The sequence below is a fragment of the Equus asinus genome, chromosome 3 (genome assembly GCF_041296235.1).
Source record: "Equus asinus isolate D_3611 breed Donkey chromosome 3, EquAss-T2T_v2, whole genome shotgun sequence".
Lineage (NCBI taxonomy): Eukaryota > Metazoa > Chordata > Mammalia > Perissodactyla > Equidae > Equus > Equus asinus.
In genome coordinates, this window is record NC_091792.1 from 97987393 (window position 1) to 98009886 (window position 22494).

Sequence of the window (22494 nt, forward strand, 5' to 3'; positions counted from 1 at the left end):
TCTCACACCATTGGACCTCTGACATCCTGCTCTGCGCTTTCCCATCCACACACTGAGCAGACGTCCACCTTGCGTGGCCCCACTTAATGGACTGTTTAGAAAGGGAAGAGAAGAGAATGGGAAGGAGAAGAGGAAGAACCAAATATTAATTTTAAATCACACTGGCCTCTGAATAACATCTTTTTTGCACGAATGCCACCTGCAGGGGCACATTATGAAAATGTGTTCTTTTCTCTTATGAAGTCCTCAATTCTCTAAAATTTTCTGATTTTCTTTAAATTTCATTTTCTCAGCTTCATTGTCATGGGGTTCATATTGTCCAGGCACATAAACGTGTCAAATGCTTCCATTCATTTTATGCATTATCTCATGGGATATTTCAGATTTTACTTACCCATTTAGTGCTATAAAAACCTTTTATATTTATATTTCCTTCTGCCTGGGCTCCAATTTGAGAACTCTTATCAATAGTCAATGATTTTAGGAGATAGCACTGCCACATGGCATAAGGTTTGGTCCACTATATTTGGCAACAGCAGGACCTGGAAAATTTTTGTTTTGGAAAATCTGAGCTACAAAATGTCACTAATTACTGTATTTTTGAAGTAGCAACAAGATTTTCTCTCATGAACTGTTGCAATCAGCTTCAGTGTTTAGGGGGAAAAAATTAGAAAAACCTCAAATCAGATTAAGAGACTATTTGTGCCACAAAAAGACAGTCAAGATTACAGTTTTCTTTCTAATTTCTTTATTAACTTTTATTATTCCAATTTGCCTTCCAGCTACAGGACTAATTTATTATTTTAATTTGCTTCTGGTTACAGGATTCATTTAAATTTAGCAAACCATTAGAGAACCATCTAACATGTTGGTAGTTAAGTCTTTCTTCTGGAAATGTGGTCAAAAATGACAGCTTGTATGTAGAGCTGTGTCTGGATAGGGGTTCTAGTAGAGTTGTCACCTGGTTGAGCCTAAAATACATAAATCATATTGTTAATCAGTCTAGTCCATGCAAATAATTGGCATTAAATGAATTTTCTTCTTGAGTCAATATTGTAGCAAACAAAACTAAAGAGGCTGTGGCCATCGAGATATTTCCACATTTCCCCCCAAGTTCTTTTTCCTAACAACAGTGACAATTCCAATCAAGACTTTGAGGCCCTAGATTGTGGCAATCCTAAAAATATCTAGGATCAAAGCAGTGTCCCCGGCTCATGATTGTCTAGTCTCTGCTGAACCCCATGGGTCACTAACTCTGCAGAATTCCCAGTGAAAGGCTTTGCAAGCTCATGTAATTTTAAGTTAATAAATCAGAAGAATCCTATCTTGATTTCAAGTTGTCAAATAAAACGTCTCGAGTTTGGAATTGATTCAGACTGGTAGAAGTACCCATATATGGTGGGTTTCATGAAAAGCTTCCTATCACTTTCAAAACTATTTGCTCTGCTTTTTTTCCCCTTCAAATTATAATCCTTGAAAAAAGATTTGTTCCTTTTACCTTTATTCAGGATAGTCTATCATACTGACAGGCTCCTAGGGACTCCTATGGGAACAAGTATTCACTAATATGGTAATGATAAGAAAGAAGAGAGAGATACTAAAAGAGCTGGACAATATCTATAATTGGAAAATATTAGTCATTAGGCCTTTTCTATATTTGATGCTACTTGCTGTCTCTTCATTTCTCGTAGCAAGAGACGATGAGAAATTTAGAGCTGGGATTAGAGAAGATTTGGTATTGCCTCTTCCCCTGAGCAGTCAATTTCTTGTGCTAGGGAGAGAGAATATATTGGACCCATCTTTAATAAATAGAGTCAGTAAAATTATAAGACTTTGAAATGGGTCAAAGAAAAAGAGTGAGTGTCCTGAGTGGCTCACCCATCCAAGTTTTTTCTGCTTTTCATTTTTTGGTGCTATTTTACAACTATTCAAGTTGTAGAAAACTGATAATAACACAAAATATTTTTATCTACAAAGATGCAAATTAACTGTGCCCAGTGGAATGCAATTACTTATTCCTTTTTGCTCTGTATTGGGGCTTGCTTTGCATCTATTTGCAAATTAATTTCAAATTTTCTTATTCCCTGTATATGTTCTGCTTTTTGAATTTTCCTTTGAACTGCTTATAATATCTTACTGGTTCCCTCTATAATTAATAAATTAAGTAAAATCTTTGGCACATTTATTTCATATCTGTATGAAAGTCACGATTATATCCTTTTTAGAAAAATTACCTTGTGAACATTTTGGAAGTTCCACGCAACGCCCAATGGATTCACCTGATGGCTGAGTGACCTGTGTTGCTGGAGGAGTATTGTACCTCATGGATGACTTATACCCAAGAATTTCTTCTCTTGGCTCCAAGAGGTAAATTCTCAGTAGCAATGGAACTTTCACTTTCCTGATCCTCTGTTTCTTTATATATTTGCCATTTTACTATTTTTGTGTTTTGCTTTTGTTTTTGGAACCTTTTCAATCAACAAATTGCTCCCCCTTGGTGACAGCAATGATTCGGAATTTGGTTTTATGGTTTAAACTTTGTGATCTCTGTAAATGGATTAATAGATTATAGAGATTTATTCTGTCTTGGGTGAGAGACAACAGAGAATCTGACTTGTTAGTATTTTATTCTCTTTGTTTATTTTGAGCTCAAATTAAGAATCTTGTGCCCACCAGGAAAGAGAACAACTTTTGGATATATGGACAGATAATTTTTTGTCTTTTCTTTTGACCTGTGGCTAATGTCTAGATCTGAAGCTACAAGCTCTCTATGTATAGAGTCTGTGTGTATATGTGCTTATGACCTGGAAAGACCTTTTCATCTTTTTGTATGAGTATATAATATTTTCCTGAGAAGGGAACTAGTAAATTAAAAAAGTCTCCTAAATTAAAGGAAATCTGTTTCGATTGGCCTGTAGAATTCTTAGGTAAATAAGTTCTTCTATAAATCAAATATTAATAAAATTCCAAGAAAATGAGGAAATTAAAGTTTTGATACTTTAAATGTGCTAATAACAATATATAACTTAACTTTAATAACTTAAAAAGTTATTCTTACAGAAACTCAGAAGTGTTTTGAAAATTTAAGTTCATGTAATTAAGGCAAATTTTTGGTAAATCAAACTACTGAAGTAATTTTGGTTTAATACAAACAGCTTGTTCTCTGATTTATCAGTGTTAGTTATAATATAAGCATACTTATTTTCTACTTGGGTTTGCTTTTCGTAAATTTATTCAGGTATACTGATCAAATAAGCCGACATTTAAGATAATGAAAAATGTAAATCTGTATTCAACAAAATCAAATCATTATTCTGACAACTTTATTTCAATAGTGATTATGTTTTTTAGCATGTCACCTTGAATATAAGTCCCAAGATCTTCAGGTAACATAAAGCCTTAGACTACTATTAAGTTGAATTATATAATGAATGTTCATTTGATATCTAGATAATTTCTAATTAAGAATACTGAAAGTCTGATGTCTAATTATTAGGCATAATTCTAAGTTTATGTACTTTTGCTTATCTCTCATGGAAACTTCCTACCTTTGCGCCATGTTAATGTGCTCATTTTGTCTCTTTAAAAAGCTATGTGTGTGAGGGGTCGGCCCCGTGGCTGAGTGGTTAAGTTCGCACGCTCCGCTGAGGAGGCCCGGGGTTCGGATCCTGAGTGCGGACATGGCACCGCTTGTCAGGCCATGTTGAGGCGGCATCCCATATGCCACAACTGGAAGGACCTGCAACTAGGATATACAACTATGTACTGGGGGGCTTTGGGGAGATAAAGCAGAAAAAAAAAAAAAAAGAAATTAAAAAAAAAAAGGTATGTGTGTGACTGTAGAAAGTTGCAATATGAGCTTTGCTAGACTGTTAAAATGCTTTTGGAAGACAGACAGTTGTTAATTACCTACCTCTAGTTTTCTCTATGAAATAGGAGTTACTTTGGTTAAAAGTCACAATTAATGTGAATGGTTGAGATTACACTATGAGTAATAGGGACACGTTAATACCGTGGTCTGTGTGCTTTTGTGTTCCAAAGAGAAAGTAGTTTTGTCCTAGAGTAGGGGTATGCACAGTAGTGGTTTTCAGGCTTTTCTTTTTGTTCCTTCTCAGAAACCCTGTACAATCTTGGGACTTGCTGAGGACCCCAAAGAACTTTCATGTGGGTTATAACTATCAATATTTACCATATTGGAAGTTGAAATTGAGAAATTTTTCAATACTTACTGATTCATTTCACCACAGCAACAACGAATATGCATTGAAATGCTAACAGAAACAACATCTTAGTATTAACATAAAAATTATTTTGAGCTCATGAATCCCCTAAGAATTGCTGTGATATAAAGAAGCAAAATGAAGGGCAAATTTGGAAGTAAACTTTGCATGCCTTGGTTTATAGTACTTGAGTCTAAAATGAAGAGAGAAAATGTGCTAAAATTTTAGTAAGTTTGCCTCATCTTAAGGGCTTGCTTTCTTGGGTTACTGGTTAATTCCTTTGCCTACTATAAGAAAGACTTTTCTTTCCTTTTTTTCCCTTAACCTTTTGTGTAATCTGTCTAGGTAGCAAATATTCTGTGTCTTACAAGAATAATTTCTTGTGCTTTATGTTGGATTTATTACATCCTTGATTAAGAAAGACAAAAAAATAAGAAAAAATAAAAGAAAGCAAAGAACAGAGATTCCTCACATAAAGAGCTAAAGATTTTTACAATCGTGTTAATGTCTATGTCTATTTTTAAATGTTTTATTATTTTAAATGTTTATTTAATTAGTTGACCCAGTATTATTTCTCTAGCACCCTGACCCTATCTTAATCAAGTGTCCAAATACCTTCTGATGATTTTTTTAATTTTTGCCTTTCAATAATTGGATTCTAAGTATAGAAAAAATTAAATAAGACTTTCAAGATATCTTTTATGTCGAAAACCACCTTTGAGATTTCCCAGAGGGTCCCTGGAAAAATCACAAAGATTTATTCTTTCACCTTTTAAAAGAGGTGCTGGGAATAATCAGGTTTGTCTGTAGAATTCTCTGTGAACAGTCGTCAAATCAGAAGAGGTGCTCACCTTTACCTAGGTAAATTTGTATAGATACAATATTATTAACATAAATATTTCAGAAATTTTGTATGCTTTATGAGAAGTCCCTGGAGTTATGTCATTGCCCTTGCTGTCTCATACCATGGTTTTACCCTCAGGGAAAACACTGATTGCAGCTCTCAAGTATATTTCCATCAGGTTTTCCTATCTTTATCAGAGTTCTGGAAACAGCAGGATAAGGTTATCAGTGATAATTTCAGCTAGTTTTTAAAAACACAAATGTTTAGGTCTTACTGCAAACTTACTAAATCTCTTTACTTGATATTCTTGGTATAGACAATTACGTCTCAGGATTATTTTATGTCCTAGGTCAAGATTCTTTTGCTCTATAAAATAGTTTTCATCTATTTCTTGAATCAGATAGAGTGTTTGCAGACTTCTTTTAAAATAAATTTAATCATTATCCTTAGATGGTTTCTCTAATTTGGGGATGGGGGCAGGGAATGGCTTTATTATCTTTGTTTTGCATGCCACAGAAAGAACTAAACTTCTTTGTCTGTTGTATTGTTCTTATTATGAACCCGCATCAGACTGTTCACATTTGAAAATTATTCGTAATAAATCATTCATAGCCATTTTAAGTCCTTATCATCTACAGATAGTGTTGTTTTACTCTGATGCTTCCCTGAAGTCTCTCTTCTAGATTATAGATGAGAATTTGTGTCTTCAACAAAGAGGAATAGTCTCAGAATCTTGTGGAAAAGGACTATACCAGGTACTTCAACTAGTGACACTTCAAATCTGAGATGGCGTAGATTAGATAACTTTCAGATTACACCAGGAGTGGACTGAGTTAGGATTTACAGGACCTGTTTTAGGCCAAATGGGAGGACTGCTAACCCAAGATCCAGTGTAATATTGTTGATATTCCAATATTCTGGAATATTATTGATCTTCTTTTAACACTCTATTTTCGAGATACACAAGAACACCCTTCTCTTTCTCGTTAAGCAATGTGTAACCCATAGCAATTTAGTAGACTCTGCTTTTGTAAACTGAAATGAAACCTTTTTAAATGATATCTGATTCTCACTTATTCCTCTAGGATTCAGAAATTTATAGTAAGTCTCCTTACTTTCCATGACCATTTAGCTATTTGCATAGGTTCAATAAGCAGCTGTCATCCTTTCTACCAGAATGTAATTGTACAAATTGTAAAACCAAGGCCTTGCCTGGGATGTCATATTTGAAAACAATGCTAGTTTAATCAGGTAGGAACAGCCACTCTTTAGGGATTAAGTTTGAATTTACTTATGGAAGCAATCCCTACAAAGTGCTGGCTTATTTCTTGGCTTAAAAAATCCAAGAATATTATATATTATACGTAAGTAATCTTAGGATATTTGGGGAACATTGAGAATAGAGGAATTTACCCAAATTTTAGGTATTTCAAGTGAAATATGGTGGAGAGCATTTATTTCTTTGGCTTGGGTTCCTAGCCTCAGGTCAACAAATAATGGAGGGTTTTAAAAATCCAATTTGAGACTCCTCGTGAAAACTTCCAGGCACAATTTAATTTATTATTTGTTCAAAGTTGTATGGCTTTAGAATTTACAAAGGAAACTTAAGGTGTCCTATATGGTAAAATAACACTTTTACTGCATCTATGTAAACAATCAGGCAAATCTAATGAGGCCAGCCTTATTTTATAAGAATAATCTTTCTTTGAAATTATTATGATATAAAGAGGGGAGGAGACTGTCAGGGAAAGTTGTGAGGGACTTTGAAATGGGCAAAAATCAAACAGTAGCTATCTTGACTACTCAGTCGTCTAGGTTTTCTCATCTTCCATTGATATTACAACACTGTAAGTTGCAGAAATCTGATAATAATGCAAATAATTCTTGTCTGTATAAATGCAAAGTAGTTATATTCGATGGCATGCAACTGATTTTTGCCTTGATTTTGATAGTCCAGTTTTGCATCTATTTGTAAATTCATTTCAGAATTTCATATTCTCTTTGTATGTCTCTGCTCTTTGAAGTCCTCTTTGAACTAATCATAACATCTTACTGGTCCCTCATTAATTAATGAGTTAAAAATCCTTGACACATGTTCATTTTATGTCTATAGGAGAATCATGATTCTACCTTATTTTAAAAATTATTCCTTAACAATAGATAACAAGAATGCTAAAAACAATCTCACATATGCAACAACAACAACAAACAATGCAGTTGGTTGAGAAAATTCAGCACTTAGAAAACAGAAACTGTACACATCTGCTGGGGTGGTGAATGGTTAAGAAGAGTCATGGGAGTTGACTACGTGTTCAACTGTTGAGACCCAGAAGAAATCATGCTCTCTTTGAATTAGAAATAATCCCTTAACTGAGGTCTTGAACCTACAGTGACTCCGTGCCTGACTCGTGTGTTTTCTGGTGCCTGCTTCTTTGTCAATAGTATCAGTTCTTTGAAATTATAGAGGAAACAATTATTTTGTTTTGGTTCAATCATTTCATTCAGCCAGGAAACTAACTTTCCACTCTTTTCCCATATTCCTTGTCCTGATTCATGACAGTAAATTTTGTGAAAAAGTGAGCATGAATTGGAGGTAAACCTCTCTTCCTCAAATTTCTCCATTCTCATCTCCCTAGCCTGTAAAAGAGACCATTACCTTTGGCGTGATGTTTGCTTAGGCTGCCCTTCTAAGCAGAAGCTTAAAACCAGCAATTTTTCTTTGTCGTGTATGTTTTACTGGGATATGTACTTTTATTTTCACTGCAGATATTCAACTTGGATGGTGAAGGGTTATCATTTATACTTTCTTATTACTAAGCATTGATATACATATAATAATTCAAAATCATATATTTAATTTTTTTCTTTCCCCCAGCTTACCTTCCCTGTGCTACACTTCATATGAGAGTTCATACATTGGACACTTAACAACAATGTGTTTATCTCTAGGGGTTGTTCCATAAGACTGCATATAAAATTAAAGTCAGTTTTCCAGGTCAAGAGGAGGGCATAGCATTTAAGTTTGGGGAGTTTTAATTCATAAACGCCAAGCTCTGTTATGTAATTTTTAATGTATTCCTCAAGGCCATTGACTTTAGCAGCAGTTAGTTGAGTAAATCTCTAATTTCCATGTGGTGGATTTTCAGTTCAGGTACACCAGGTGATTGCCCAGGGGAGAAAATGTTTTAAAAACTTCTTAGTATGTGGGTGTTTTAGGGCTATAATCAACCAAACATTCAGTAATTTGGGCGGCAAAACCAGAAAGCTGGCAAGGTCTCAGCTTTACTTAACAACTGTGACTGTGCCGTAGTTAAAAGCAATGTTTACAAGAGGCCTCTGAGGAAAATCCAGGAGCCAAAAAGTGGTAGTGATGATTCGGTAAGTGTCCCCTGCACCGTTAATTCAAGTTTGCATGGAGTTTGAGGGAGAACTGCCAGAGACTTTGAAGAATCCATAGCCTGGCTTAAACTATTCTATTCCGTATGCTTTTTTATTTTTTGACGACCAGTAGGAAATATACCTGGACCCTGTAAAAAGACAGATTATAAAATTGAGAACCTCCACTGGGAGGGTGGAGCTTCAAGACATTAAATTTGAACCGGCTGTGGAAAGGATGTAGGAATGTTATGGGCCTCCATTTTGAGAAGAGCAATTTCAAGCCTTTGACAGGCTCCCTCTGATTTTAATATCTGCTTGGCAAGGGAAATTAAGACCAGTCAATGAACTAGGGGGCAGCATTAAGGGGGCAATTAACACCTTTCCCACTAATAGGAGCAAGTGCTGGGGTGGGGGTCGCTTGGGAGGAACAGAACAGAGGAGAGAGGAGCTATGAGAAGATACTATTGGAAACTTCCCCTAAATTAAAACAACAATGATAAAAACCCACTAAAGGCAAAAACGTGTTTTTCTTGGTAGAAGTTACTTTTCATTTTAAACCTTGTTCACCTAGATATTCTTTTGCTCCTAGAAAATGAAAGTAGAATTTGCCATTTTTTTTTGGCATCTGTATAATATTCAATAATGACTACACGTTTATTTAAAAAATAATAAAATAATTGCTTCTCTCATTAACCCATGGACCTAACACACTGTCATTGTCCTGGACACCCCAGGTCAGAACTCCAAAGTTCAGTAAAGAACCCCCAGGGTTAATTCACTGACCAAGGAGAGAAAAGCACCAGAGTCAATTACTCTGGTAATTTTCAGCTAAAAATAGCGTTAGCTCTACGTATGTTTCTAGTGCCTAAGATCCTAAAATATTTTAAACTTAACCTCAAAAGTTTCCAGGATTATTTTTGGCCCTAATATTCATTTCTTTAACAAATATTTAATATTCAATTTATTCATTCCACCGATGTTTACTGAGCACCTATGATACGCTAGCACGGGAGACAAAATGGTAAAACGACCGGAAAGGGTCCCTGCCCCATGCTTCAGTTTATGCTTTACAAGTCTCCGTCACACAGAGTGTTTCATTTGAGCCTTCAGACAAACCTACCTGACAAAGCGATTCTTGATAAGGCAGTGATAGCAAGAGTGCCAATCACCACCCCCACTCTATGATGATCCAAATAAGTGAGGAAAAACAGCAGCAATTTATCAGCGGAAGCATCTAATGTGGTCGGTCATGTGGAGGTTATCCAGAAGTCTTTGGTACATGGTTTGTACTTTCTAGTCTGTGCAGTCTCGGGAATGTGTAATTTAAACTACTTAAAATTAAGACTGTTGAATTAAAATTTGTTTTACAGGAACAAAGTTTATGGACATAGAGTAAAGTGAAGCAACAGGTAATAAAAATATTACTATGTAAAGCAGTGGATATCAAATCCAGCTAATCTTTAGGATCATCTGGCGAGATATTAAAAATATAGATCCCTGGGCCTCACCACAGGCCCATTCAGTTTGAATCTCTAGGGATGGAACCTAGGGTTCTCAGGACTGACTAGTGTGAGGAGAGAGGAAGAGGAAATATTTACTGACATGACAGAAATTGCTCCTAATCAAGCCGTGGTAGGTTGGATGTTGATAAAGAGCTCTCATGATAACATTTTGCATTCCAAAGTAACATGTTTTTATGTTTGAACAATTGTAATTTCCAAAAAGACAAGTCTGGATTGGAGGGCTCCTGATGTACAGTGAGGAGCACTGATTTGTAAAGAGAAAAGAATCAATCAATACACAGTCTGCATTGCACATGCCTCCCAAGTTCTGTGACACTCAGGATGGATCCAGAAAGGTTTATTCGACAATAGTGTCTTTAGTTTCATCAATTTCCTACATCTAATAGAAACCACAGCATCTCTAAGATCTTTTAACATATTTTTTGTTTGCTTGTTTTGTCATCAGCCGTTTAGCAAGCAACTATATTCAAGATGTACTCTATTAGACACTAAGCAAAGTAACAAAAAGGAGACTGTCGTACAGGGTTTCACGTTTTTCATAAATGATTTTCTTGTGTGTACCAATGAAGTTTAACCAAAAGAAAAATAACATCACCTCCTTTCAAAACGGTTTATGCATTTTCCCACTTGGAAATTTTGATTCTGTCATGACACAAATGATACAGATTCTCATCGAACTGTATAGAATGGCAAAAACTCATTAGATTTGGCTTCCACAGTTGGAGCTCAATTTTGTCTGAAAACTTCTCTGCCATTACTCTCCTCCCTGCACCTGGGGCTCAACCCTGGCTGCACAGTAGAATCACCTGGGGAGCTTTTGAAAAGTACAGACGCCCAGGCCTTGCACTCAGACCAATTCAACCAGAATCTCTGGAGAGGAGGCCAGGCTTCAGAGATTCTAAAGCTTCCTGGGTCATTCTGAAATCAGGCCTGTGCTGAGGAGCACTTCCTAGCCAAAAAGAGGTCCTCTCCCTCTCACGCAGCCACATGCTCTGTGCTTCCTTTAAATGTGATGTTCCTTCCTGCTAGAATACCCCTTCCACTCCAGTCCCCGTGTCTTCACCACACCCATCCTTCAAGATTCAGTTCAGATGCTATCTCCTCTATTATCTCAGTTTTTTTGCTGAGGAAGATTCGCCCTGAGCTAACATCCATTGCCAATCTTCCTCTTTTTTGCTTGAGGAAGACTGGCCTGAGCTAACATCTGTGCCAATCTCCCTCTATTTTGTATGTGGGTTGCCACCACAGCATGGCTGACAAGTGGTGTAAGTCCATGCCTGGGATCCGAACCAGTGAACCTGGGCTGCTGGAGCAGAGCACGCTGAACTTAACCATTATGCCACGGGGCTGGCCCCTTAACTCATTTTTTAATGCATGTCTTAGGTCCAAAGTAGATTCTGTCTCCTCTGAATCCTTATAATGCTTTTTCTGTCTTCTCAGGTCACTTTCTAGCTTATTTCTGTGCATATTGTGTTTTCCCACCTACTCGCCAATTAACCGGTAAGGTTTTTAGGGCAAGAAACCCACCATTCTGATTTACTTTTTATACCTCACAGTGTCCAGTAGATGCTTAATAAACATCAAACGAGGAAGAGAAGGATGGAAGAATGAAGAGGCCACAGTCTTACTGACATCCATCCAGCTCACCTTTCTCTATACTTAAGGTAGCACTGGTCTCCCATTCTTCTCTCTCTCTCTCTCTTTTCTAAAGGTTGGGGTGAAGTAAGATCTCTCAACCACTTTTTCTAGGTAGATATGCATTGTCTAAGTTTGGTCTTTACCTGAATGATCAGGTAATAGGAATATTAAAAAGATCAACGCAGAAACTTGCTAACTACAGCAGGACCCCTACTTCTAGTCCTCTTTACTCTTCGCCTGCTTTATTGTTATGCTCTCATCTTCTCCAGTTTTTCCCCCCAAGTCTGTCTGAATCTGTACTCTCTCATCTCCTTAAAACATAATTGTTATCCTGTTATTTCTCTGCACAAAAGCCTTGGCATATTTCCCCATTTCCTATCAACTCCAGTCCAAGATCCTCATCAGTTCTGCATTCAAGGCTTTTCACAACCTTTCCACACTTAATTCCCACTCCACTCCTTCTCTGAGCCAATGCAGGGGCCAAATTGAGCTATTTAGGTTTTCCTTTATCTGTTTTACACTCTTCAACATTATTTCTGCTAATGGGTTTTATTCCTGGTATTGCCTGACTCTCTGTCTCTATGAGTTCAATTCCTAACCATTCTTCAAGTCCAGTTAAAAGATGACCTCTTCCATTATCACCTAACATTATTCCCAGTGCTGTCTCCTCACCATTCCCCCTCCACTGGCTCCTGCCCCAGATCAAAAGCCATCTCTTCTTCCACTGAATTTCCAAATCATTGCTCTTTTGCAACATATCGCTTTCTGCCTTATACGCAGTTATGTTTTTTACATGCCTGCTTCCTTAAAAATACTATAAGCACTTACAGGGCAAAGGTTGAAATCTTGCTTTCTTTACATCCCCTATTGTCTCATAATACTTAAATTTAAGCTCTATTGCTAGATTCTACTAATAATGAACTATCTGACCTTGAGCAAGTCATTTAACCTGTTTGAATCAATTTGTTCATAAATCAAAAACATGTTCTAATTTAACAGTCTTAATTTGAGATGGTTTAAATTACACATTCCTGGAATTGCACAAGAAGACTTGAAAGCAATAACAAAATAAAGGTTTCTGCATAACCTCTACAAAACCTAAAATTATGGCTGCACTAGCTGTTTCCACTGATAAAGTCCTGGAATTTTTTTTTCTGACTTATTTGGATCAATATAGAGTGGGGTGGCTGTACCCTTTCTGGCTATCAATGCTCCATCAAGTGTCAGTGACATACTTCACTCCTCAACTTTTAATTAGAATAGCATTATTTTTGTGTGTTTGGAGGGAACTATTCATTCACTCATTTATTCCATGAATATTTATTGAGTATATATTAACCAGGCATTCTTCCAGGTGAATGAAAGAGGAGAGGGGAGCAAAGCTGGTGTAACTAAGGAAGATTTTTCCTATTTTAAGTATTCTATACCATCTCTCTCTCATTAGTAGATCATGAAGGTTTTAGACCACTTATGTTATTCTAAGACTCAAAGCAAACTCTTCCATAGTTAATGTTCCCTAAAAGCAGAAGAAAAATGCCTATTTTTTTTATTTGTCCAGCTAATGTAGGGGAGTGAGTGTAAAGTGCTTCCGCTGAATCCTTGTAAAGATAATACACTGGAAACATTTTGGTGGGTGTGAATTACTCAGACAAGCATTCTTCACTCAAAAATAGAAACTTGCCTTATTTGTTCCAGATGTCATACGGCTGCAGGGACGTTAAAGGCAGTGGTCCTGTTTTCAGTGCAACCAAACTCTTATTGCATTTGGAATTTCTTAACCAATGAACTCATATTACTTCTTCTAAGACCTGCACAATTTTCTTTTTTCCACTGTTACTATTCACAAACAACTAATTTTCATGGGAACCACACTTCGGAATTAATGAGTCTACGTCTGTGTTGTACAAAGAAAATACATCCTGTTTATTACTGTTTCCACCTTTCATTTATCTTGACCTCTTTAATTTTAAGCATAAACTATTTCAAAGAGAGGACTTGGAGGAAAGGAAAAGGAGAGTTGAGCTATATTGTTCTTATAATATTTTAGAGCACCTTAACTATAGAGTTATGAGAAGGTGCTCATCTTAGGAAGAATTTCAAGCAAAATTATTAAGAAAAAAAAATTGAGTATAAAAATATAATTCTTATCATTGTATATTTTTAGTTTTAAAAACTTGACATTTTAGCCTTTTTGATTCTCCTTTAGGTCTTTAAGAGCTGCTGTGTGACTGCATGAAATATAAAAGGATCATGACTCTTCGGAGAGGGTGAGTAAGTTAAGAAAATCCATAGGAGATGTACATGCTAATTTTATATCTAGTCCGTAAAAATGAAAATATGTGTGTTCTATTTTGTTCGAGAAAAGAGTGCCAGATCTCTTGAGATTATTGTCTTTTTATGGAGAGGGTTTTCTCAAATTGTGGTTCTTGGACAATCTGTAGCACAATCACATGGGCTGCTTATGAAAATATGTACTTCTGGGCCCAGTTGAGTTAGAATCTCTAGGAATTGGGCCTAGGCTGTAGACAGACCCAGAGATCAGAAAACAACAACAACAACAACACTCTCATCTTCTAGTTGTGTCATTGAAGCCCACGGAGTTTAATTGAATTTCTCAAGGCCATGCAGCCAGTTAGTAGTAAAGTAAGGCCTGGAATTTCATTTATTGGTGCTGAGACCAACATTTTTTTTCCCAGCAAGTCAGCTATTAACTATTATCTTCAAAAGTATAAAAACTTAAATAAAATTTAAAGAAATATAAATATTCAAATATTATCAGGTGGTCCACCCAATAATTCTTTACTCTCATCACTAATTAACTAAATCCATGTTCTTTCTCCAGGATTTGGGAATACCTTTCCTTCAGACTCATCATGAATCTTTTGAATTATAATTAAAATCTTCCAGAAAAAAAAGAGGAAAATGTTATATTTCATGTATTGCTGGCTAAGTCTTTGAAATCTCATGATTGATTATTTTGGAAGTGAGTATTTTAGTTGAAGTTATTTGAACCATGTTCAAGTAACAGTTTGCATTCAATAATGATTCCACAAAGACCATAAAAACTATAATTCATGGCATACATTCTTGAAGTATGTATATTCCATTAGTTAAAATAGATCCCTAAAATAGTTTGTGTGATGTCATTCAAAACTAATTCAAATATTTGTTTCACACATCTTAATGGAGCTATTAATAATTTTATATCTTTTCTTATGTATATAGTTTCACCTTCTAAAAGGAAAAGACTCTGTGAATGCTATTTATTAAGTTTTCTGTATTTTGCCTCAACTGATAATATTTTGACACCCATTTATGATAAGTAAAGAGATATCATTAGAAAGAAGTTGTCTGATAAACTTCCCTGGTATTCATAGATTCATAATAAATGTGACCCTAATGATTTTCAGGTCCAGTCCTTTATTTTACTACTGAGAAACCTGAGTCCAAAACAAGAGCAGTGTTTTTTGAAGGAGGTAGCTAGTTGTCTACCCAAAACTCTCTTCTCCCTTTCCCAGAACTCCTGTTTTCAGGAGTTTCATGGCCACCTGAATAAAGATTACATTTTCCTGGAGAAAGCAAAATACCATATGATTTCACTCATATGTAGAAGATGAAAAACAACAACAACAAACAAACACATAGATATAGAGAAAAGATTGGTGGTTATCAGAGGGGAAGGGGGGAGGGAGGAGGGCGAAACGAGTAAAAGGGCAAAAAAAAAAAGACACCAAGTTTACATTTCCCAGTCTTCCCTGTAGCTAGATATGGCCATGTGACTATGCTTTTGCCATGGAACGTAAGTGAACGTTTGTGTGGTAGCTCTTGGGAAACTTCCTTAAAAGTATATCCTTTGAGCCCTCTGAGCTTCCTCCATGCATTCTGTTTGGGATGTGGTTGTTTTGGCTGGAGAGCTATTTCGGCCCTTGAGGATGAGGGCTACACTGGCCCAGATGACTGTGGAGCTGCCCTTCCAACTTTGGGCTGACACTATCTAGACTCACACATGGGAGAGAAAGAAGCTTCTATTCTGTTTAAGTCACTGTCTTGGGGTTTCTGGTATGGGTTTCAGTATGTGACTGCAGACAATAATTTATTTTTTGCTACAGAATTTCATTCATTAATTCTTTGAGCACATAGTTATTGAGCACTTTTTATGAGAAAGGAACTGTACCAAGCGGATATGAAACAAAAATCATTTTATTTTTGATTTTGAATTTCGAAAAAGTTTTTGGAACCAGACTCCCCTTTTCTTTTAGTCTATCCTTGCCCCTATCCCAGGCATAGCACACAATTCCTATTCTTTCATGATGAAGGAATATTTCTCTTGACTTTGGATTTTAGATTGATGCTGTCATGGGAATAACATATTTTTCAAAAGTTAAAAAAACAGCCTATGCAACTCAAGCACGTATGACTTTAAGTAAAGTTTTAACCTTCACCCCCAAACATATGACAAGTCATGATTAAAAAAATCATGATGCAATGCTGTCTTTGAAAATGTGTAAGATATAAATATTTGTCCTTGAACAAATTCAAAATATCATGGAACATGTCTTTAAAATATTAAAAGAAAATGTATTTTCTAAGTTAACACTTAGAAATACACGAAGGGCCATACTGCTTTCAGTGTTAGTCACATATCAAAAGGGATATTAGAATTCTGGGTACATATGTGAGGTGAGAGATTCCCCTCCTTAAATGACTCATCACCCCATTTAGAGCAAAAAGTGACTGCACATCCCCAGGATTAGAACAAACAAATGTGTTGCCCACCAGCTCCCTGATCTAATTCTGCTGCCAGGTGTGGAACAATGTTCACACTTGCAAGTTCTATTTAAATTTCCCCCAAACTCTTTATTATTGATTTCTGATAATTTATTTAGTTTTAGAGTTTTTCTTTAATAGTACATGCTCTAAGTTTCAACATAGTTTTTCATTTCTAGATTTAAAAACTTAAGTGTGTCAAATATTTAATAGATTTTTGAATAATGGTAGAAATACAATAAAGTTTGGAGAGATATATAAATGTAAAAAGCAGACTTACCTTTGGGTCCACATTGAGAATTTTTCTGTCTCTCTTGTATTTGAAAAGTAAGCCTTCTGGATTATCAGCAATCACTTGATAATTGGGAGTAGAATTACAAACAGCAATATGATTGTCCCAGTTGTAAAAGCTATAGAAATAAATATTTATTAGGGATTAATATGAAGAATACATTAAATTGACAAATATATTTCAGAAAATATTTGGGGCAGTTCAGTTTCAAGATAAATGGATTGGATAAAGTCTATACAATCATGTAGAACACACGTGATTAAAATTCTCGCAGAAAAGATTAGACTGGATTATTCTCAAATCATTTAGATACATATTTATGACTATTTTGCATGATTTCCTGGTTTGGACATCTAGGACCTAGAGTCTATCCTAGTATTATATTCCCAGGAAGTCCAGAAGAAAATTGATGCAATTTAAGGCTATTTCTTCCAGCTCAGACTCTTCAGGATATTAAGAGTATTCAGGGTATTAAGAGACTGTTTACTGGAAGGAAAGGCAGGCTAAGTCACCTCTTTTCATTCAAAACAAATTAGGTCATTTCTTTCAGGCTCTATTTTTCAGTAATAAGTTTCCCAGGGAGAGAGGAAACTATTTGAGTTTGAAAGGTTACCATAGGCCAGGCATGATGTGATGTAGTCTGTCGCAACACCCATATGAAGCTGAGTAGACTAGGGGAGGTCAACTAGCATGGGTAAGGCCCTGCAAATATTGTGTCATAGGACTAATATTTCAACCCAGATCTGTGTGTTTCTAAGCATACGCATGCTCTTTCTAGTGTTTAACATTGCCTGCATTTTATCCTTCTTTTGGTTAATCTTCTATAAAAACTCCTATTTTTTCTGTGTCTTCTTTTATACCCATTTGTGAAAAATGAATACAACACTGTCTTATAAGTTGGAAGAATCCTCAGTACAGTCATGTATCACTTAAGGACGGAGATAAGTTCTGAGAAATGCATCCTTAGATTAATTCGTCATTGTGTAAACATCATAGAGTGTACTTACACAAACGTAGATGGTATAGCCTACATACACCTAGGCTATATGGTACTAATCTGATGGGACCACTGTCGTAAATGTGGTCCCCCATTGACTGAAACTTCGTTATGCAGTGTGTGACATATACTTATCTTACACATATTATTCCTGTTAACACATTTCTAATATTATGTTAATATGTTCAAATATGAACACATTTCTGTCTAATGTTATCCTATTTCTGGGTTGTTTTGCCCTCATTACTCTCCTTCTTCATTTTGAAAGAGCAGACTTCCTTGATTAAACTCACTCTGAATTACATTGTTTTCTGAGGTATCAACTTTCATGCTATATCACCTGAAAATGAAATGAAAATATCACCTCAAATTTTTCAGTACCCAGAAAGGACCGATTACGTAGATCATATATTTGTATTATTGGGGGGCATATTAGTGAGAACTATTCTATTTTGTCCCCTACTACTGTTTCATGGTCAAGACACAGGAGTGTCTGTTCTTTCTGAGGCACTGGGTAAGGAAAAGTGGTTTTCCAACCATCTTTGTCTATTTAGTCGGTCCTCCCCAAGAGAGCAGGAATGATTATCTGATTGGTGAAGTGAGGAAAGGAGCTGAGCATTCATGGCTTTGTAGATCCTACTTTAGCTAGCTTTCATAAGTGAAGTATATCACAGCAGGCTCAGCCCCTAACAGGGTGATGGTAGGGTAGCAGCCTATAGTCCTGGTGATAAATTCAATTCAGTGGTGAAGGTATTAGGAGCTAGTCTGACTACGCACCAAGCTTGGTTCTCCAATTCAGTTAAATCTATAATAAAGAAGATAATTTGACCTCCCTCTTACTGGCTGTTCAGTTAGGAGATTGCTAAATTGGAATATGGGACATGGGTGTGATTCTAAACCTTACACAGAATTCTCTCTAAATAATTATCTATGAGATATATAGATAATTCCAGTAAAATGCCTGAGTCATAGGTATGCTTAGAGTGGCATGATTTATATCACACATTCCTATCTTGTTGCTCAGGCCTCAAATTAAAAGCCTTATTGAAGTGCAGGCGGATTTTACATATCTAGTCTTTACATAAGAAAGTTAATTTGTATAGCACATGGTACTTTTGATGAAGCAATTAGGATTGTTTGTTAATACTTTTTTTCTCTTAGGCAGGGATGGCAAACAGGTTTCATTTCACATGCCAATTCTAATAGCTAATAATTATTTAATAAAGATAACTAACATTTATTTAATAAGTACCATGTGCTGGGTACTGTTCTGAGCCTAATGAATCTATTATCTCATTTAATCTTATCACCAATCCCATGAGTAGGTATAAAATGATCTCATTTTATGCATGCAGAGCTCAGGTGATCCTGAAGTGTACTTGTGGATGAAAATGGGGGACTGGATTTGAGAAGATACTAAAAAGTGGACTTAATGGTTCTGAGAAAGATATCAACAAAATAAGAGTCTAGGATTACTCTCAGATTTCTTGTTTGCATTCTTAAGTGTATGGAATTACTTACTAGGATATAAAATCCAAGAGAAGGAAGAGATTGCAGGAGGTGGGGGGGAGGCGGAGTTCAGTTTTGGACATGTTGAACTTGAAAGCCCTGTGAAACATCCAAGAAAATGAAAGCAAGATCTTGGTTTGTGTTGGTTACTGCCCTATTTCCAATACTTCCTCTTGGCCCATGCCTGACACATGGTAGACACTGAATGCATATTCATTGAATAAATAAATAATGGATGAATTTCTGGACTTCAGAAAGTTTCTAAGATCAAGTAATAGATCTGGAAGTATTCAGCGGTACTTAAATTCAAAGAGGTGGCTTAGATGAACAAAGGAGAACACAGAGACAAGATGAAATCTGGGAACATCAATTTTACACGGACAAAAGAGGAGTCAGCAAAGGAGAGTAAAAAACAGTGATCTGAAGCATCAGTAGGAACCAGGAGAGTTCTTTTGTTGCAAAAACTGAAGAGAGGAGAATATATCAAGAAAGAGCACTTTAAGAAACACAACAGTACCAAATACTTCATAAATTATGTCAGATATGAAAAGAATTCATCAAAATTTGCACTGGCAAGGATGTTAAAGGGAGAGCAGTTCCAGTGAAATGGTGGGAGCAAAATTCAGATTGTGAGAATCTAAGAGAACATGAGAAAAGATTACTGAATAAAAATAATTCCTTTAAGAATTTAGTTGTGAAGGAAACAAGAAAACCAGGACAGCACTAGAGAAGGATAAAAAAATTAAAGACAGGTTTTGTGTTTTTCTTAAGATGGAATATGCTTGAGTATGTTTCCAGGGTGTGAAGAGGGAAAAGTAGAGAAAGCATGACTCTAAAGGGGTAGGAGCCAGCCCTGGTGGTCTAGCGGTTAAAATTCAGTGCTCTTACTACTGTGGCCTGGGTTTGCTTCCTGGTCAGGGATTCACACCACCTGCCTGTCGGTTGTCACGTTGTAGTGGCTGCATATTCCTGTGCTGCTGAAAGGTATGCCAGTGTTTTTTCAAATACCAACAGGGTCACCCATAGTGGACATATTTCAGTGGAGCTTCCAGACTAAGACAGACTGAGAAGAAGGACCTGGCCACCCACTTCCAAAAAAATTGGCTATGAAAATCCTATGAATAGTAGCTGAGCATTGTCTGATATAGTGCAGGAAGGTGAGAAGATGGCTCAAAAAGACCAGGCATGTTCCCTCTGCTGTACACAGGGTCAGTAGGAGTCAGAATCAATTCCACAGCACTAATAACAAAAAAAAAGGCAGGAGCTGTAAAAGGTTTTGTCATAGAAAATTACATATGAGATGTATCTAACATGCAACAGCACTATGCTATTCCTTTGTCTATGTAAACTAATCTGATTTTAGTAAGAGCCCTGCATATTATTTATTACCACTTATATTAGATAGATGAGGGGACTGAAGCTGAGAGAAGATAATTTTTTTAAGTTTGTGTATCTAAGAAGTACTAGAATACAGTCTCAAATCCAAACTACAGAATCTAAAACAAGTGTTCCTTAAAAAAATGTTTTTTTCTATTGTGGTAAGAATACGTAAGAGGAGATTTACCCTCCTCACAGTTTTTTAAGTGTATAATACATTAGTGTTGACTATAGATACAATGTTGTACAACAGATCTCTATAGCTTATTTATCTTGCTGAACTGAAACTTTATGAGCATTGATTATAAACTCCCCAATGCCCCTTTCAAGTGTCCCCAGGCAACCACCATTCCATTCTTTGATTCTATGAATTTGGCTATTTTAGACACCTCATATAGGTGAAATCATATAGTATTTGTCTTTCTGTGACTGGCTTGTTTCACTTTGCATAATGTCTTCAAGGTTCATCCATGTTGTCACATATTGCAAAATTTCCTTCTTTGTTAAGGCTGAATAAATATTCTAGTTTATCTATCAAATTTTATCCATTCATCTGTCAATGGACATTTAGGTAGTTTCCACACCTCGTCTTTTGTGAATAGTTTCTTTTAGACCACATATATTTGAGCAGTGTTTTAAATCCATTCAGCCAGTCTTTGTCTTTTGATTGAGGAGTTTAATCCATTTACACTTAAGGTAATTATTGATAGGGAGCATTTTACTCTTGCCATTTTATTGTTTATGTTAGCCTTAGAGTTCTTTTGTCTGTTTTTTTCTCTCTTGCTGACTTCTTTTGAGTGTTGTTGATTTTTTATTGATATGGGTTGAATACTTTATCTTTTTCATTTGTGTATCTTCTATATTTTTTTGTGGTTACTTTGGGATTCACATAAAATATCTTATATTTTAACAGTCAATTTTAAGCTAATAATAACTTAAGTTCAATCACATACACAAACTTTACACTTTAACTTCTCCCCCCCATACATCCTATATTGTTGTCATGATTACATCTATTCATACTGTGTATCTTTTAATGTTTTTGTTATAGTTATGTAATACTTTTGTTTTTTAACTTTTATAGTAGAATTAAAAATGGTTTATTCACTACCAATACAGTATCATAGTAGTCTGTATTTGTTTATATATTTACCTTTATCAATGAGTTCCATACTTTCTTATGCTATATTACTTCTCTTTAGCTCTCTTTCATTTGAACTTGAAGAACTCTCCTGAGCATTTCTTATAAGGCAGGTCTAGCAGTGATGGGCTCTTTCAGCTTTTCTCTGTCTGGGAAAGTCTTTATTTCTGTTTCATTTTTGAAGGGCAGTTTTTCTGGGTATAGTATCCTTGACTGGTAGCTCTTTTCTTTCAGCACTGTGAATATATCATCCCACTCCCTTCTGGCCTGCAAGGTTTTTGCTGAAAATCTGCTAGTTGTCTTATGAGGAAGGGATTCCCTTGGATGTGACAAGTTGCTTTTCTCTTGCTTCTTTCAAAATTCTTTCTTTGTCTTTGACTTTTGACAATTTGATTATAATGTGCCTCAATGTGGATTTCTTTGAATTTAATTAGTATCCTTTGAGCTTCCTGGATCTGGATATCCATTTCCTTACCCAGATTTGGGACGTTTTCAGCCATTATTTCTTTGAATAAGTTTTCTGTTCCTTTATCTTTCTCTTCTCATTCACACATAATGTGTATATTGGTCCCTTGATGGTGTCTTATAAGTCTCTTAAGTGTTCTTCACTCTTTTTCATTCTGTTTTCTTTTTGCTCCTCTGACTTAACTATTTCCAATGACCTGCCTTTGAGTTCACTGATCCTTTCTTCTGCTTTATCTAGTCTGATGTTGAAAACTTCTAGTGAATTGTTTTAGTTCAGTTATTGCGTTCTTTAGCTCCATAATTTCTGTTTTATACTTTTTAATATTTTCTCTTTGTTGGATTT

At 35.8% G+C, this 22494-nt stretch overlaps 1 protein-coding gene across 7 annotated transcripts in view; it reads right to left on the minus strand.

The window, feature by feature from the left end:
* Window positions 1-727: 727 nt before the first annotated feature.
* CFAP299 (cilia and flagella associated protein 299) overlaps window positions 728-22494 on the minus strand; it is a 564819-nt gene continuing 543052 nt past the window's right edge. For 3 of the 7 annotated variants that reach the window (XM_070505538.1, XM_070505537.1, XM_070505541.1), the window contains 3 exons: window positions 19181-19267; window positions 16651-16780; window positions 735-971 (listed from right to left, as the gene is read on the minus strand). In XM_070505538.1, the coding sequence (XP_070361639.1) occupies window positions 876-971; window positions 16651-16780; window positions 19181-19267 (313 nt within the window). In that variant the 3' untranslated portion in view covers window positions 735-875. Of the gene's footprint in view, window positions 972-4989; window positions 5078-16650; window positions 16781-19180; window positions 19268-22494 lie in introns of all 7 variants that reach the window. The other 4 variants (XM_070505539.1, XM_014836315.3, XM_014836314.3 and 1 more) reach the window with 4 other exon arrangements.